This window comes from Acomys russatus, chromosome 29 (assembly GCF_903995435.1).
Source record: "Acomys russatus chromosome 29, mAcoRus1.1, whole genome shotgun sequence".
In the NCBI taxonomy this organism is placed as follows: Eukaryota; Metazoa; Chordata; class Mammalia; order Rodentia; family Muridae; genus Acomys; species Acomys russatus.
In genome coordinates this window covers 34,684,098-34,699,017 of record NC_067165.1, presented here as the reverse complement: position 1 = coordinate 34,699,017, position 14,920 = coordinate 34,684,098, and the positions used below count along the sequence as shown (strand labels likewise).

The 14,920-nt window shown below is 53.3% G+C and overlaps 1 protein-coding gene across 1 annotated transcript in view; it reads left to right on the top strand.

The window, feature by feature from the left end:
* Nucleotides 1–1,059: 1,059 nt before the first annotated feature.
* Nucleotides 1,060–14,920, top strand: part of Igsf21 (immunoglobin superfamily member 21) — a 212,568-nt gene continuing 198,707 nt past the window's right edge. The window contains exon 1 of the mRNA XM_051171820.1: nt 1,060–1,195. Within this exon, the coding sequence (XP_051027777.1) occupies nt 1,126–1,195 (70 nt within the window). The 5' untranslated portion in view covers nt 1,060–1,125. The remainder of the gene's footprint in view (nt 1,196–14,920) is intronic.

The window sequence follows — 14,920 nt, the reverse complement described above, 5'->3', positions numbered from 1 at the left end:
CAATAGTGTGTTTGCATCTGTGGGTGGCTATCCTGAGCGACGATCTGACACGTTTCAACGCCCCCCCCCCCCCGCCGGACTTGTCAGGTAGAGGAGCTGGGTGTCAGACCTGATAAAAAGGTGACAGAAAAAAAGTCGGTGCCTCCCTTTCCCGGTCCTTCCTGCATGCAGAATGCAGCAGCGCGGGGCGCAGGGTGGGGGTAGCCCTTATTTGTGGAACACTGAAGCTCTGAAGGCCCTAAGGAGGACATTCATAGGTGTTAAAGCCAGCCCTGAGGACCCACATCTCTCCCTCCGGGGAAAGCATCTCTCTCCTGGAGGGAGGGAGGGGCTTACATCCATCAAGCTGAGGAAAGGGGGCGTCCAGGGACACTGCCAGGTGAAGGGGGGGTTCGGGTGGAGCAGAAGCTTGAAGTGTGTGTAGGGGAGTGCGGATCATAAGCAAGCAGTTGTGAGGTGATGGGGGGGGGGCGGCAGAGGGTAGAAGCCGAGGGGGAGGGGGCGAGTTCTTCTCTCTGCAATAAATCGGCTTAGCGGACGAGAGCCGAACAGCCCAGAACGGATTAAAGAAAAGTCTGTAGAATACAGCGGCGAGAGCGACGCGCGGGGCGGGGGGCGGGGGCGGGGCGGCAGGGAAGGAGAGAGAGGAGGGGGCGCGAGAAGAGCGAGCGCGGGGCAGAGCGCGGCGGCGCGGGCAGAGCTTCGGCTCCAAACTCCACCGCTGCCGCCACGGATCCGACTCCGGCCGCCGTGGGCGCTACGCGCAGCCGACCAGCCCGGAGCAGCTGTGCGCCCCAGCCAGGTCCGGTGCAGCCTAGAGCACCTAGTGCATCGCAGAGCAGCCGGGTGCAGCCAGTGCATCTGGTGCAGCTCGGAGCATCCTAGTATAGCCCAGAGCAGCCCGGTGGTACTGCCCGGAGCAGCCCAGACCAGCCCGGGGAAGCCTGGCGGCCCGGCCACGGTAGCATGGGGACGTCCCCACGGCGCCCCTCGCTGCCCGTCACCGCCACGGCCGGCGGCCCGGGTCACAAGTACGTCTGAGCCCATGGCGAGGGGACCCACTGCCACCACCGCGATTGTCGCCACCGCTGCCGCCTCGGCCAGCGCCGCCAGCTCCTGGGCACCATGCGAGCTGCTCCAAGCCTCCGCCGCGCCGCCTGCCTGCTGCTCGCCGCGATCTTGGACCTGGCGCGCGGTGAGTGTGCCGGCGCCCGCTGGAGCCCGGGGCAGGGGGACGCGCGTGGAGACTAAGAAGGGCGCGGGCCCGGGTGGCTCTGGGAGTCTAGGGCTGCAGGCACAGTCCTGGAGTGGGGGCCTCCGGGCAGCGAAGCTTGGCAGGAGAGGATAGGTCTTTCAGAGAAAGCCCTGGTGGGTCTCTGCCAATGTGCGTACGTGTGTGTGTGCCTTTGTTGTGTCTGTGAGTGTCCGAGAAATCAGCTGTGCGTGGAGAGGGAACGGGAGTACATTTAGATGTGCCTCTGTGATGGTGTGCGGGTCTGTGTGTGTGAGGGGTGTCGAAGAGTCTAGATCAGTTACGTGGAGGTGTGGGAGAGAAAGTCTGAGTGTTTGGAGGTGTGAACTCCTTGATGAGGGTAAGAAGTATGTGAACAAGTGTCGCTGTATGTGTGAGCCTGGTAAGGGAACGCTGTGTGAGGTGTGGCGGTTCATGTGTATCCCGAGCGTGCTTGCCGGTCTCTCGAGGGTTGTGTGACTGCAGATGACTCTTTCTGTGATATTTGGGCAGGAATGTGCCTACCTACACGTGGAAGCACTGGGACTTCAGGTCCTATAAGCTTTTGGTCTGGGAGCAGGTGCAAACTGAAGGAGCTTGGGTTTCTGGTGTGCATGGGACTAGGGTCACATCTGGGGCTGGAGGGGGTCCAACAGTATGGTTTGTGTCTCTCTGTATGTCCTGTATGGACTTGGTCCTAGGCTAGGCTGAACCAAATGAAAGGAAACTGAAGCTCAAAGGTTGCTCAGAGCCAGCAGTGCTGGGCAGTTATAGGGTACCGGGATGGAGCTGCCTGGGAGGAGGGGCATCCTGCCCAGCGCCGCCCTCTGGTGGGTCTTAAATGATGCAAAAGCCAAACCCGACTCCCTAGCGCCTTTCCAGCAGGGAACAGGGTGCAGATGCCAGCCCAGCAGGACAGCGGGGGGGGGGGGGGGGGGCACCAGAGTCGTAGGTGGGGATTGCAGAAGGCCTAAAGAGCGAGAGAGAACCTTCTCCAGGTCACGTCACAATCACCGGTGTTGAAATCAGGGTAGGGCTCCTGGGAGGTAGGCCAGTGTGGAAAAAGTAGCCCTTTGTCTCCAGTGAGGCCTTGGCCTCTGTCCCATTTAGGGCGTGGTAGAGGGTCTTGTCCATACTGGGAAGGGCCTATATGAATTCTGAGATAGTCCTCCAAGGGGCGTGCCTCTAAAATAACCTACACCCTTTGATTCCTTAAGTCTTTGAAGAGAGCTTGGTCTGCTGGTAGGAAAATTTGAGTCTTGGGAGATGGTCCCGTAGGCACTAAAGAAGGGGTGTGACCCAAAGGAATGTCACGCAGCTACTTTGTACCTCCTATCCTCTATGGGAGCAAATACTTTCTGAAGTATATCAAATCTCGCTGTAACTTTGGGGACAAGGGCTCCCCCTTTGGGATGGATGCCTCTAGATAGAGAAAGATTATACAAGGTAGGATCCGGGTCCCAGCGCCACCGAGAAGGCGAAAGGCGCTGGGCTTTGTGGAAATGCACTGGAGCCCTCACCTGGATGTAGCAAAGAGCAGTACTAGGGCTTGGGGACCGAACAGCAGGCACTCCTTTCCCTCAACCTGGGATGCGCATGGTGTAGTAGGGGATGGGAGTGGGGGAGGGGAGAGTCGGGTGGGGAACCCCGACTGCGTCAGGACCCCACCCTGCGAGCTCGCGCAGAGCTGCAGAGAACGGCACCTTGAAGCCTCGGCTCGCCTCGCTAAGCCTCTGCAGGCTGCAGGAAAGTGCTAGCTCCCGGTGCCGGGTTGAACGCGTGGGATCAGGGCACTCGGGTGAGGTTACATGTCGCCTCCTCAGCTCCGCAGGCCCTGATCTCGGACTAACTTTGTGCCGGGCTCAGGGACCCTGAGGCGAGAGGCTCCTCTTGCCTATAAAGGCGTGAAACCCTCCGGGTGGGATCCACTTTCTCTTCCCAGGCTAGGCTACCATGCGAGGTGGAAGCGAGTGGAGGGTCCTCGCGAGGCGTGACGGGCGGGCTGTGCCGTAGGAGGGCGCCCTTCCGGCTAGCGGCCCGATCCGTGCACCTGGCACAGCTTTGCGGAGCCACCAGCCAAGGGGACTGCCTGGGGAGAGAAGGGCGGGTAGATTCCAGGCAGCGCATCTAGAAACACACTGGCCCTCCCCGAGAGGGACACGGAAAGTCACTGTCACTGGAGACGCATGAGTAGTGTTGTGGCAGAGGAAAAAAAAAAACAAACCAACAACAACAAATCCTGGACTTGGAGAAGTGTCTGTACTCTACACTTTGCAACACTCTCCCACCCTACCACCAGGCTCTTCCAAGAAGGCCTCGTTTCTCTGGACTCTGACATCGCCTAGGGACACCCCTCCCCCGCTGCCAAAGCATCCTGAGCTGGACAATAGAAACCTGCACACTTGAACCTGCGCAGTGACCCTAAAAAGAGAAATTGCGCCATGCTGAGGATGTAGAGGGCAGAGATGGAGGCTTTTTTGACTTGCCTGGTTCAGCTCTGGAACGTTCTCCACTGTAACCAATGGGCATTAGGAAGACTTAATTAGAGATAAAGGGTCCAGAGACCTGGCCTGCTGAAGTACTGGCGGGGCTGGGGGTGGGGCTGGGGCCCTGCAGCTGTGTGTCATCAGGTGTGGTCTGAGGGCTGGCTCCTAGAGGCTCATGGGGGCTGCGCTTCTGGGATCAGGTAGACGGACTTCATAGACGGTCTTTTTCTGTTGCTCCCTATACCCCACCCCCACCCCCGCCACGTGGGCACGCCACACGCCCCAGTGCTTCTCTGTCCACTGCTGGGATCTGAATAGAGCTTGGCCAAGACTGCCTATCTCACCACTTCACGCCCCCTCCCCCGTGATCCCGCCCCTTCCCAAACCGCACCTCCCCACACCCAAGAACATTTTTCTGGGAGGTCGAACTTATTTAATTGGGCGTTTTCAGTAAGGCTTGGGGCAATTTTCGATTTCCGGGATCAGTGAACTTTGTGGCTTTCACCTCTACCCCAAAAATCTCAGTGCCTTGAACAGGGTGCTATGCTGCTGCGCTGCCCTAGGGACAATGCCCAGACTGGAATAATCTTTGTTCAATATATATATATATCATAAGACCACTCTCTGATATCCTAGCTGAAATTGGCTGGTGTTTTGATTTTGACTTTTCTCATTGATAGTTTACATTGTAGCAATCTGTCCTCATTGCTGCCTCAAGATGGGTTTACAAACCTATCATTACAGATTAGGAAACTGAGGCTCCACTCTTTAAGATTAGCCACAGACAGAAGCAGAGCTCCTTCTAGCTCCCTCCTGAGCTTGCCCAGGGCCTCTCTTTCTACTGTTCCCTCTGGCAACAGAGATTTTCAGTGGACAGAGCGAGCTGGTCAAGGCTGCCAGGGGGCCCTCTAAAGACCTAAAGGGCTCCTCTTGTCCTTCATACCTTGACCCTTCAGAAGACGGATCACACTAATACTTGAGTCTCACTCTCCTCTGACAAGCCCGACAGAGAGGGGAGGAGGTGATGGAGTTTAAGGAAATGTTCTGGTTTGTAGCCAGTGCAGGACTTGAACTCTGCAGATGTCAGTCAAGAGGACCCAGAGGCCAGTGTGGCTTTTCTCTGTGCCCCTCTGTTACTCCCCAGCACCCTAAACACTCGTTTGTACACTCAGCCCATGCATAGTGTGTGCAGTATGACGGGTCAGAGCTTTGCAGCCGGGCTATAGAGCTGAGCACATGCAGGGGCACACCCATCCTAGTGATGCTTAAGGCTCCACAGGAGGTGGATCCTTTGCTTAGTGGAGGAAGGGGAGGTGAATTCCCTCAGCATGTACTTTTGCTTTCACATTTCACATTATATTTATCCTCCTCCAAGACACAAAATGAGTCCCATTTTGCAGATGAGGAAACTGAGGTTCAGGGGAGTTAGGTGACTTTGCCAAGGTCACCCAGTCAGTAAGAGGTCGGCACTTCACTGTCTACCTCCCATTCCGGGCTCTGCTCCCTGGGAAGACTGGCACTCCCTCCTTCACTTAGGCCCAGTCCTGAGGATAGCTGAGGGATCCAACTCTCAGTGTGCATACTTCACCCTTCGACAAACTCAAGGTGAAAGACAATTATTCAGCGTTGTCATCTGCACAGATGGGAGAGGGCGTGTCCCTGGGAGACACTGTCATCATTAAGAAAATCAGTGGGCATCTGCTGGTGCAAACAGAAGGACCAACAGGCATGACCTCATACCAGTGTCGGGGGTGGGGTGGGGAAGAACATGTTCCTGAAGAGATGAATGCCTCATTCCCTTCCTAATCCTTTTTCCTTTCCTTCCCTGCTCTTCCTTTTCCTTCTCTTCCCTTCTTTCCCCTCCCCTCCCTTCCTTCCTGTATGTTTTCCTCCCTCCCCTTTCCTCTTGTTTTGTACCCCCTCTTCTCATCCCCTCCCTCCCCAAATCCTTTGCCATCCCTCCTTCCCTCTCTCTTTCCCTTCCCTCCCCCTCTCTTAAAACAACATACAAGCTGAGAATCTTTTCATGGATGGAGACTCAGAGTTTCTGCCAGGTCTGAAACAGTCTACACACAGCTGCACCATTGTCCTTGGAGGCAGATGCAGCCTCCATCAGCATGTGCTGAGAGTTCTGGGCCTTCCATCTCAACCACTGATGGTGAAGCCTATGATGTCACCCCAAGGAGGTGCCCATCTTTAGGAACAAGTTTCAGAGAACACAAAGGGTGGCAAGGTCCCGCTGTATGCTTCCAGTGCATCAGAGGCAAGATGGAGGCCCTCAGTCTCCAAGGCCTAGCTGGTCAAAAATCCACAGAGTTGGATGCAAAGCAAGGAACTGGAGGCAGTCACAATGAAGCCCAAGGCAGCAGGGAAAGAGCAGGAGCAAGGGCTCTGAAGTGTGGACTCCATCTTAGCCATGGAAGAAAGCTGACATGTCTGCCAGTCCTCTCCCACCTCATAGACAAACACATCTGCTCCTGGTTAGACTTAGATCCATTTCCAAACTACATATTGGTGGGTGAGCTGAGCCCCGATGGGGTGCATGACTCCAGCCAGAGGTGTTCCTTTCTGCACTCAGGGGTCTCCTAGGGGAGAACTGGCCTCAGCTGTGGGCAGGTGTGGCTCTCAGACATCAGATGCTCTCTGGAACCTGAACCCTCTGCAGAGTCAAGAGGACAGAGAATCACTTAGAAGGTCCTCCTTGCCACTGAGGCCCTCAGCAACTGCCCTCTGTCATTTCCAGGGCCTGGTGTTGGTGAGATATGCCTCTCAGAATGGGGCCTGAGATGGAGCACAGAGGCATTTGATACCCTGAGGGTTCTGGCGTGTGTGCGTGCATGCGTGCGTGCATGGAGGAGGGGGTTCCCTGTGTTAGCCACAGTCACCTCTCAGCACATTCAGATCAAGAAGCAGGTGTTGAGTGGGAATCTCCACACACCAATCTCCTCCTCAGCCCTGCTGGAACTGGAGGCCCTTGGAGGCCATGTCAACTTCCTGCAAAGAATAGCAGTGGGTGCTGTGCATGAAACAGAGCTATTCTGCTCTCGATAACACTGGGAGGACCATGAGTGGTCTACTGGCTAGAGGTGTCTGTTTCCATCCCTGTGCCCTGCCTTTCCCTGGAGACTAAGCCCCACTGAGTGTTTTCCACATTGTCACCTCTGCTGAGTGAGATGGGGGTCTTATATCTGCCTGTTATTGCATCTTACCCTAACACATAGTGGATGCTCAGCACAGGGCTATTTGGATCAAGAAGTCACCTATAACCTTTAGACACACATGCCCCAGCTTAGAGGAGCCAGCAGGCAGCTGATTGTTTCTATAGAAGGGCATGATGATGCTTTGCAGCATGTGGGATTTATCTGGATAGATGAGCAAACTTCCTGGCAACAAAAGCCTTCTGCTCTTGGAACAACAGGCTTTCTTGCAGAAGACTGGCAGGTCATTGGAGTGGTAGAATGAATGACTGATGTCTCCCTATACCTGACACTCAGTCCAAACACTGGGCCCGGCTTGTCTCCTGGCACTGCTCTGTCCACCACCTCTGAGGATGTGAGAATGCCTAGTTATGTCCATTGTCAGCACACAGTCAACTCTGGCTAATATCTGGGCAGACCAGTCAACTGTAGAAGGCTGTGGGAAGACCCAGGGGACTTCCTTTTGCCTGGGGGAGGATACTGAACATCCCTGGGTTAGGATACTGCCTTTGTCTGGTGACAAATATTGCAGACGAAAAAGGAAGATGAAATGGAAGGAAAAGCAGTTATTGAGCAATTACTATGTACCAGACAAATGCACCCACAGTTTGTGTTACACCCTCTTGGAACCCCTATTTGGAGATAGCCTCCCCATTTTGCAGACTAGGCTATGAGGTTTGGGTAGCTCCTGCGGCTTGCCCAGTGCCACCCTGCAGCATAAAGGCTGGCTCTATGCAGGGCATCTCTCTGCCTGTCCTTCCTTAGTCTTGAGTTATTAATGTGTAACTGACTATATTGGGGACATTCTCATGCCAGAAATGGTCAGCACGGCAACCAGGGCTCCAGAAGAACTGGCTCAGAAACACTGGACCTGATACCGAGGCCTGATGGGCCAGTGCTCCGCTGGCCATAAGCTTTACTCCTCAGCTGAACTGGGCTCAGAGCAGGTCACTGCCTGACACAGTGTTCCTGGGCTTGTCACTGTCCACCTCATCTTAGCTTCTTTGTCTTTTAAAACTCAAGAGCAGAGAATGGGAGCAGGGGCAAGGAATGTGTGGCTCAGTTGTTAGAGTGTTGGCCTAGCATGCACAAGGCCATGGGCCTCTTATAAAGCAGGTATGGTGGCCATGCCTGTAATCTTATGCTAGAGATCGGAGGATCAAGAGTTCAAAGTCACCCTTGGTTACAAAGCTTGAGGATGATATGGGCTACATGAGACCCTGTTTCACATAAATAATATAAGCAAAAAGTGAGGGCTCTGGGAGGGGTTAAGATTTTACATAACATTTTATACTCCTGGTGCAGTGGCCCTAGGGGTGGGATTGGGTCAAGAAGTTTCTGACAGGCTGCATGGACTCTCCTGTCCTTCACTTTTCACCACTGTAGGCTAATTTTCTATGTATCAGTGGATCCCTCCACTAATACCAGCCACTTCAGACCTTTAGGGACACCCATGGAAGATCCCCAGGGTGTAGACACCCCACATAGTGCCACCTGGCTTGAAAATAGAACAACGGACAACACAGAGGAGGCCTGGAGATGAGAGAGCTGGCCCATGAAGACGGTGATGATAAGAGCCCAGTCAAGCCCATGTCCAGCTCTTGGTCCAAAGGTCACAGGGTCACACTCAAATTCAAATTGCTATGAATGTAGCCCAACACAAAACCATGAACTAATTTAAAGCCTTAAGAGGGTGTGTGTGTGTGTGTGTGTGTGTGTGTGGTTTTATGACAATGTCTTTCACTCAATATGTTGGACATGCCTGATAGTGCAGAGGGGTCCAAGAAAGAATAAAAGAACAAAAATAAACCACTGAGCCTGGAAGGGGTGGCCAGAGATTGGGCTGGGTGTTAGACTGCACCCAGCAGTGGATAGTAGGCAGAGGCTTCTGTCTCTCAGCCAGGCCCAAGGATCTTGCCTATACTTAGAGCCTGGTAGCCACAGTGAGTTTGGCGCTGTGGCTGGGATCCCTCCGGAACTTCTGTTGGGTGATGAATGTTGCTGGGGCTGCCAGCGCAGAGGTAACTTTCAGGAAGGTACATTACCCTTCAGGGACTGCCAATGGCTCCCAATGTCTCAACTGGGGTCTTCCAGAGCTGCACAGGCTGGAGCAGAAACAAGACTGATAGGAGAAGGTACTATCAATGGAGAAATTTCTAGATCCCTAGCAAGCACTAGGGTGGTCAGGTCTTATCTCCAACATATGCCCCACTGGCTGCAGTCACTGCTCCCAGCCTTGGTTTCAGGTTGGGTGGGGCTGCTGGGACAGGCATGTCAGGTAATATGAGGAAGTCTTGATGCCTGGTGCAGGATAGCTGTGTGAGGATGGCTGCTCTCAGAGAGTGGTGGGATTCCTGCCCAGTGCCCAGACAAGGTGAAACAGTGAAGACTCGTTATGGCATTGTAAAGAACCTACCGAGTTCCAAACTCTTGGAACTGCAGAGTGCTGGAGTCAGAGGAGAGGTCCCATTCCTGACCCTTATTTATTTATTTATTTATTTTTATACAAGGACTTGGTAAATTGCCTAGGCTGGCCTTGAACTTGCACAATCCTCCTGCCTTAGCCTTCCAGAAAGCTGGACAGCAGTGCACCTGACCCAGCTTGTCTTCCCTGTTAATACGGTGAACGTGAAGGTGAGGGATAGGAAGGACTCTTTCTTAAGCACAAATAGAGGAATGCGGGGTGCATATTCCAGCCTCCCATCCTTGAAGAGCCCAGTGTGAGGAGTTCCGGGATCTTCCAGTGCCTGGTGGGGACTTGGCAGCACATGGGGGCAGGCAGTCCCCAGCCTCATAAATCAAAGGAACCACCAGGGAGTGAGGCAGCTGAGCTGTTGGGTATTTGTTCCTTTCCCGAGCTGTCCCCTTTGCCCTTTTGTTTCTGTTACTGCAGAGGCTCCTCTGATGGCCTTGTTTGTCACTAGCTGTGGAAGCTCCCATTATCTCGCCAGCGCCATCTCTTCCTTCCCTCTCACTCACACCTCACCCAAAAGGAGGTGTCCATTGGGGCTGCCCTGGCATTTTGCTGGCCTGGATAGGCAGCTCAGAGGCTCCGGGGCACAAAGGCCAGGCTGGGGTAGGCAGGGGGCTGGCAACGGTATTTGTAGCTGGCACTCATGGCTCATTGCCTGAGCCAGCCTGGCTGGTATTTCGTCAAGCAGAAATTCAAGCTATATAATAGCCAAAGGCCAGGTACCTGGCTCCAGAGAGCAGGTGAACAGCTGCTAATTGTCACGGGGGCACCTACTGTCCCAGGCAGGGGCGGAAGGAGCACAGTGGGGACAGCCGTGATGGCCACTTCACAAAGACCTCTTTGTTCACTTCTACTGCTGAAAAGTGGGTCGCTGCTTGCTGGGAGGGGAAGCCGTGTGGATTGGGGGGAGGCTTGTGGGGGATGGGGCCTGATGCCTGGCTGAAGAGCTCCAAGTAGGGGTAAGGCAGAGGCAAGGAAGCCTGTGTGGCAGCTTGCCACCAAGGCTGGGGTTGCCTGAGTGGCTTCCAGGATGTCCTGGACTGCAGAGAGTGGCTTCATGGCTCAGGAACCAGCTAGATCCTCTCTCCTCCTCCCTCTGCCCTCCCTTCCTCTGCCTCTTTGTGCAGCAAGTGAAGATTGCAGGGTTCCCGGACCTGGCATATATGGCGGGTTCCAGAAATGCAAAGGAGAATGAGTGGGTTGGCTTTGGCCTTCATGGTACTTGCAGTCCAGAGCTACAGCTGTTGAACTGACATGGTTGTAGGGCCAGAGTGCTTTCTGTAGGATCCCCAGAACTTATAAGAAAGCCAGGCATTGGGGGCTGGAGAGATGGCTCAGTGGTTAAGAGCACCAACTGCTCTTCCAGAGGTCCTGAGTTCAATTCCCAGCAACCACATGGTGGCTCACAACCATCTATAATGTGATCTGATGTACATTGTATACATAATAAATAAACAAATATTAAAAAAAAAAAAAAAAAAGAAAGCCAGGCACGGTCATACCCCAAATCCCAGGACTGGGAGGGCAGAGACAGGTGGGTGGCAGGGCCTGACCCCACAGCCAAAAGTGGGCCTCCAGGATCCACGAGAACCTGTGGGAAAGTGGCTGAGGAAAGACATTCCAACAATAGCTTCTGGCCTCCACACGTGCCTGCATGGGGTGGGGATGGGGATATACCGTACACACACATAAACACATACATAGATACACAAATACATATGAATACGCACACAAATGTATACACATACATACAGACATGCACACAAACACACACAAATGCACATACAAATATACATGAGTACACACACAAATGCACACACACAGAGACATGCATACAAACACACACATGTGCACACATAAATACACACAAATACACACATGAATACACACACAAATGTACACAAATACATACAGGCATGCACACAAACACACACACACACAAACATACATTCACACACATATGCACACATAAATGCACACACACAAATATACAATTCTATTTCAGCAAGTCCCACAAGCGGGCCGTTCTGTGCCATATTCCTTTGCAGTGGAGAGAGGAGCTGCCACTATGAATGGGGTGGGAGGAGGGTACTTGTGCATCTTTCTGGCCCAGGACAACACTTCAGGGAATGTTTTCATCACCTGCTAACCTCCCTGTTCAGATAAAAGATGGTGATCTGGAATCTGAGCTGCTCAGGACATACTTGTTATCTCAGAAGTCATAAGGCGGAGACAGGGAGATTGTATGTTGGAGGCTAACCTGGACTACATAGCAAATACCAGGCTAGCCTAGGCTACACAGCATGGTTCTGTCTAAAAGGACAGAGATGTGTCACTAGGGGCCATAAGCCTTCTGTGGGTGAGAGGGAGCAAGATGCGTCACGCTCCAGCTTGGTTCTCTTTGCCATCGGTTTCTCAGTCTATTTAAAGCAACTGATGTTGCCTTGCCATTTGGGGCCGTGATTTAAATTCTCTCTCTTTCTTTAAAGTGGCTTTATCTAAGTAAATAATGAGCAGAGTTAAAGAAAAATGTTAAACGCAATGCAAAACAGGTGGCACGCAGCAGGTAGTCTGTGGAGGTGGTGATGGGCGCTGAACTGTGAGCCACTGGGTGGGGAGGGAGCAGCAGGGCCTTTGATAGCCTAGGAACAGGTTTGGGCTTTGGGGGAACAGCCTGTGTGGTCTGTCATGGGGTATCATTGGAACCCAGGAAAGGGACCATCTCAAGGATGGTCCTGGGGGAATCATGGAGACCAGAAAGCAATATGCAAAGAAGCTGCCTGAGGGCGAGGTGGCTAGGACAGAGAGGAGTTGGCAGGGACCTAAAGAGAGCAAAGTTGCCTGTGGATCTGCAGCTGGTACCTACTGAGCAACAGCTGGAAGTCCAAGGTTAGCCTCCAAGGCGCTTAGCACATACTCAAGGGCAGGTGAGCTTTATTGCCAGCATGGGAGAAGTGGCCCACTTCTGCCCAGCCTCAGTTTCCCCATTTGTCAGGGAGGGGTGCGCTCTGCGGCAGCCTGATGTGATGGCAGTGGCGATGCGCGGCAGTGCTTGGTACACTAACCGTACACTCCACATTGACATTGTCACAATGGCAGATTTCCTCTGAGCCAGGAAGGAGGTGACCTGGCTTCTCTAGGACATCACAGTGTGCACGAGGTATGCCAGCTTCTGCACTGGCCTGTGACGGTCTTTGCCATGTGTCCTTCCAACTCTGGATGCTTCAGAATCCCCAGGCCCCCCTGGTCCCCGGCCATCTCGCTGATGGATGACTTCACCCCAGGGCGCACTGATTCGTCATTCCCAGTCTATTTTCCACTCTATTTCCCACGGAGATGTTCTTTCTTCTTAGATCCGTCCTGATCATCTTTCCTCACATCCCCACCGGCTCGTGCCACATGCCACCCAAACCACATTCATCACCAGCAGGCTTCGACCTCACCACTCTAAGCAGGTGCTCCCCAGCCACTACTCTGCCTGACTGGCGCAGGCAAAGGGAGCAGGCCCATGAGTGAGCCTGTGTGGTGGGCTGTGGAGTCTCCCTCTATTTACTGGCTTTTAAAAAGAACACTCAGCAGGGAGAAGCTGACCTGCCCCACCCCCCAAGTCTCCTCTGAGAACACCTGAGTCTGCCCACTCAACTCCCAGTTCCTTCCAACTTGGTCAAGTTCTTTCCTCCTGACCCCCAGCTTCCCCATCCCAGCCCCTCCTCCATCTATCTGAAGGTTCAATTTGACTTTGATGGTGACTAACTTTGCCAGTTGAAACTCAGGAGAGGCATATGCGCACATGACGCTCGGTGAAAATTGTGGTGACAAACGCCAGCAGCAATTTCTTCTCTGGTGTGTTCTCTGAAGTGCCGCGTGGGAGCATGACAGAACTCCTCTGCCCCAAGAGGACTTGGGACTGTCCTGCAGCCAGGGCTGTCCTTGGCTCTGCCTCTGAGTGGGTCCTTTCCTAGCCCTTGCCTCGCCTAGCCACCCCTCCTGGCTCTGTGTCCTGCATGACCCTTCAGGACATCTGGCGCCCCCTTGGGGACCAAGTTGGAGCAGGCGATATTTCTGAACTTACTGCCTTTTCTGTGCACCAGACTGTTCAGATTGTTGGATCAGGACCCACTTCTGTGTTCTGTGGATAAGTTGCTGTTTCTGTTCCTTGGGCAGGAGCTAGGTCATCAAGAATCCCACTTCCCTTGTTAGTGGGTGCTGGTGGATGCTCTCTGCCTTGCGCTCTGCTACGGTAGCCAAGCCAAGTTTTCTTTCCACGACCTTTGTCCCTGGCACATACCATTCTTCATATAATGGGTTTGCTGAAAGTCAAGTTGAAGTCATTCCCACTCATTCATTTTTCTTGCGCTGGGCATAATGTACACCAAATAATACCTACTGAATGATCCACAGTTCATATTCAAACACTCATGTGGCTGGCTTTCCAACAGATAGTTTCTAATTGACCTTAGGGTGACTGCAGGGACCTTGAAAATGACTGGTTTGGTAGGAAGGCCCCCAGCCTGGGGCCTCCTGAGCCTCGAGAGCTGATGTCTGTGAAACACCTCACCCCCACATTAACCTGTAACCCATCACCCATTCTCCTGTAAGACTGAAGGCAGGGTGGATCAGAATGATCTGGAATCTTCCACAGGAGTGAGAATGGAAGGCAAGTCCCACCCGTGTCCACAAGAGCTCCTAAGGACTCACTCAGCTGCTATTTGCCCGGCTGCAGGGACTCACATTTTACAGAAGGAGAAACTGGCTCAGAAGGGTTGAGTCACTTCCTCAAGATTATAGTCTTTGGAGATGAAACAGCACCCCTGTAGGACCTGTCTCAAGAGTAGATGTAAGAGAGAAAAGGGATACCTTGATTGACATGCATGTCCATAGTGCAGACCCATCCCTTCTGCGAGCATCAGGTCTGGCTTGGGTCAAGGCTAAAGCTGGTTAAGATCTTGGTTCTCAAGTGGACACAGGCTCATGAATCAATGATTACTACTAGAGATTCTAAAATGGGAAGAGCCACCAACCCCATGGGGCGGGACACAGGCTGGGGATATCGCTAATGTTTGTGTAAGCCAAACATCACTGGAGAGGGCCACACCGCCTGGGTCTTGAAGGTGCCATAGGAGGTTGCGCTGGAAACATGGGAGCTGCAAAAACTAAGGTCTTTGTGTCTCCAGAGGGTGTGGGGCACTCCCCCCCACTCCCCCACTCCCAACCCTCCTCCCCGCCCATGTCAGCAGGGCTTATCTCCATTAGGTCATTAAGATGGGAAGACACCCCCTATGCCTGGGGCCCTGGAGAGAATAAAGGAGAAATGGAGCTGAGAACCAGCATTCCTGGTTCTCTACTTCTTGACTGTGGGTACCATGTGACAGGCTGCCTCACACTCCTGCCACCATGACTTCCACCATGTTGGTCTGCCCCCTTGAATGGTTAGCCCCAATAAACTTTTCCCTCTTAATTGCTTTGATCGGGGTGTTTTAATCACAACAGTGTGGAAAGGGACTAAGATGCAACTGCATCCACAGGAGTTTTG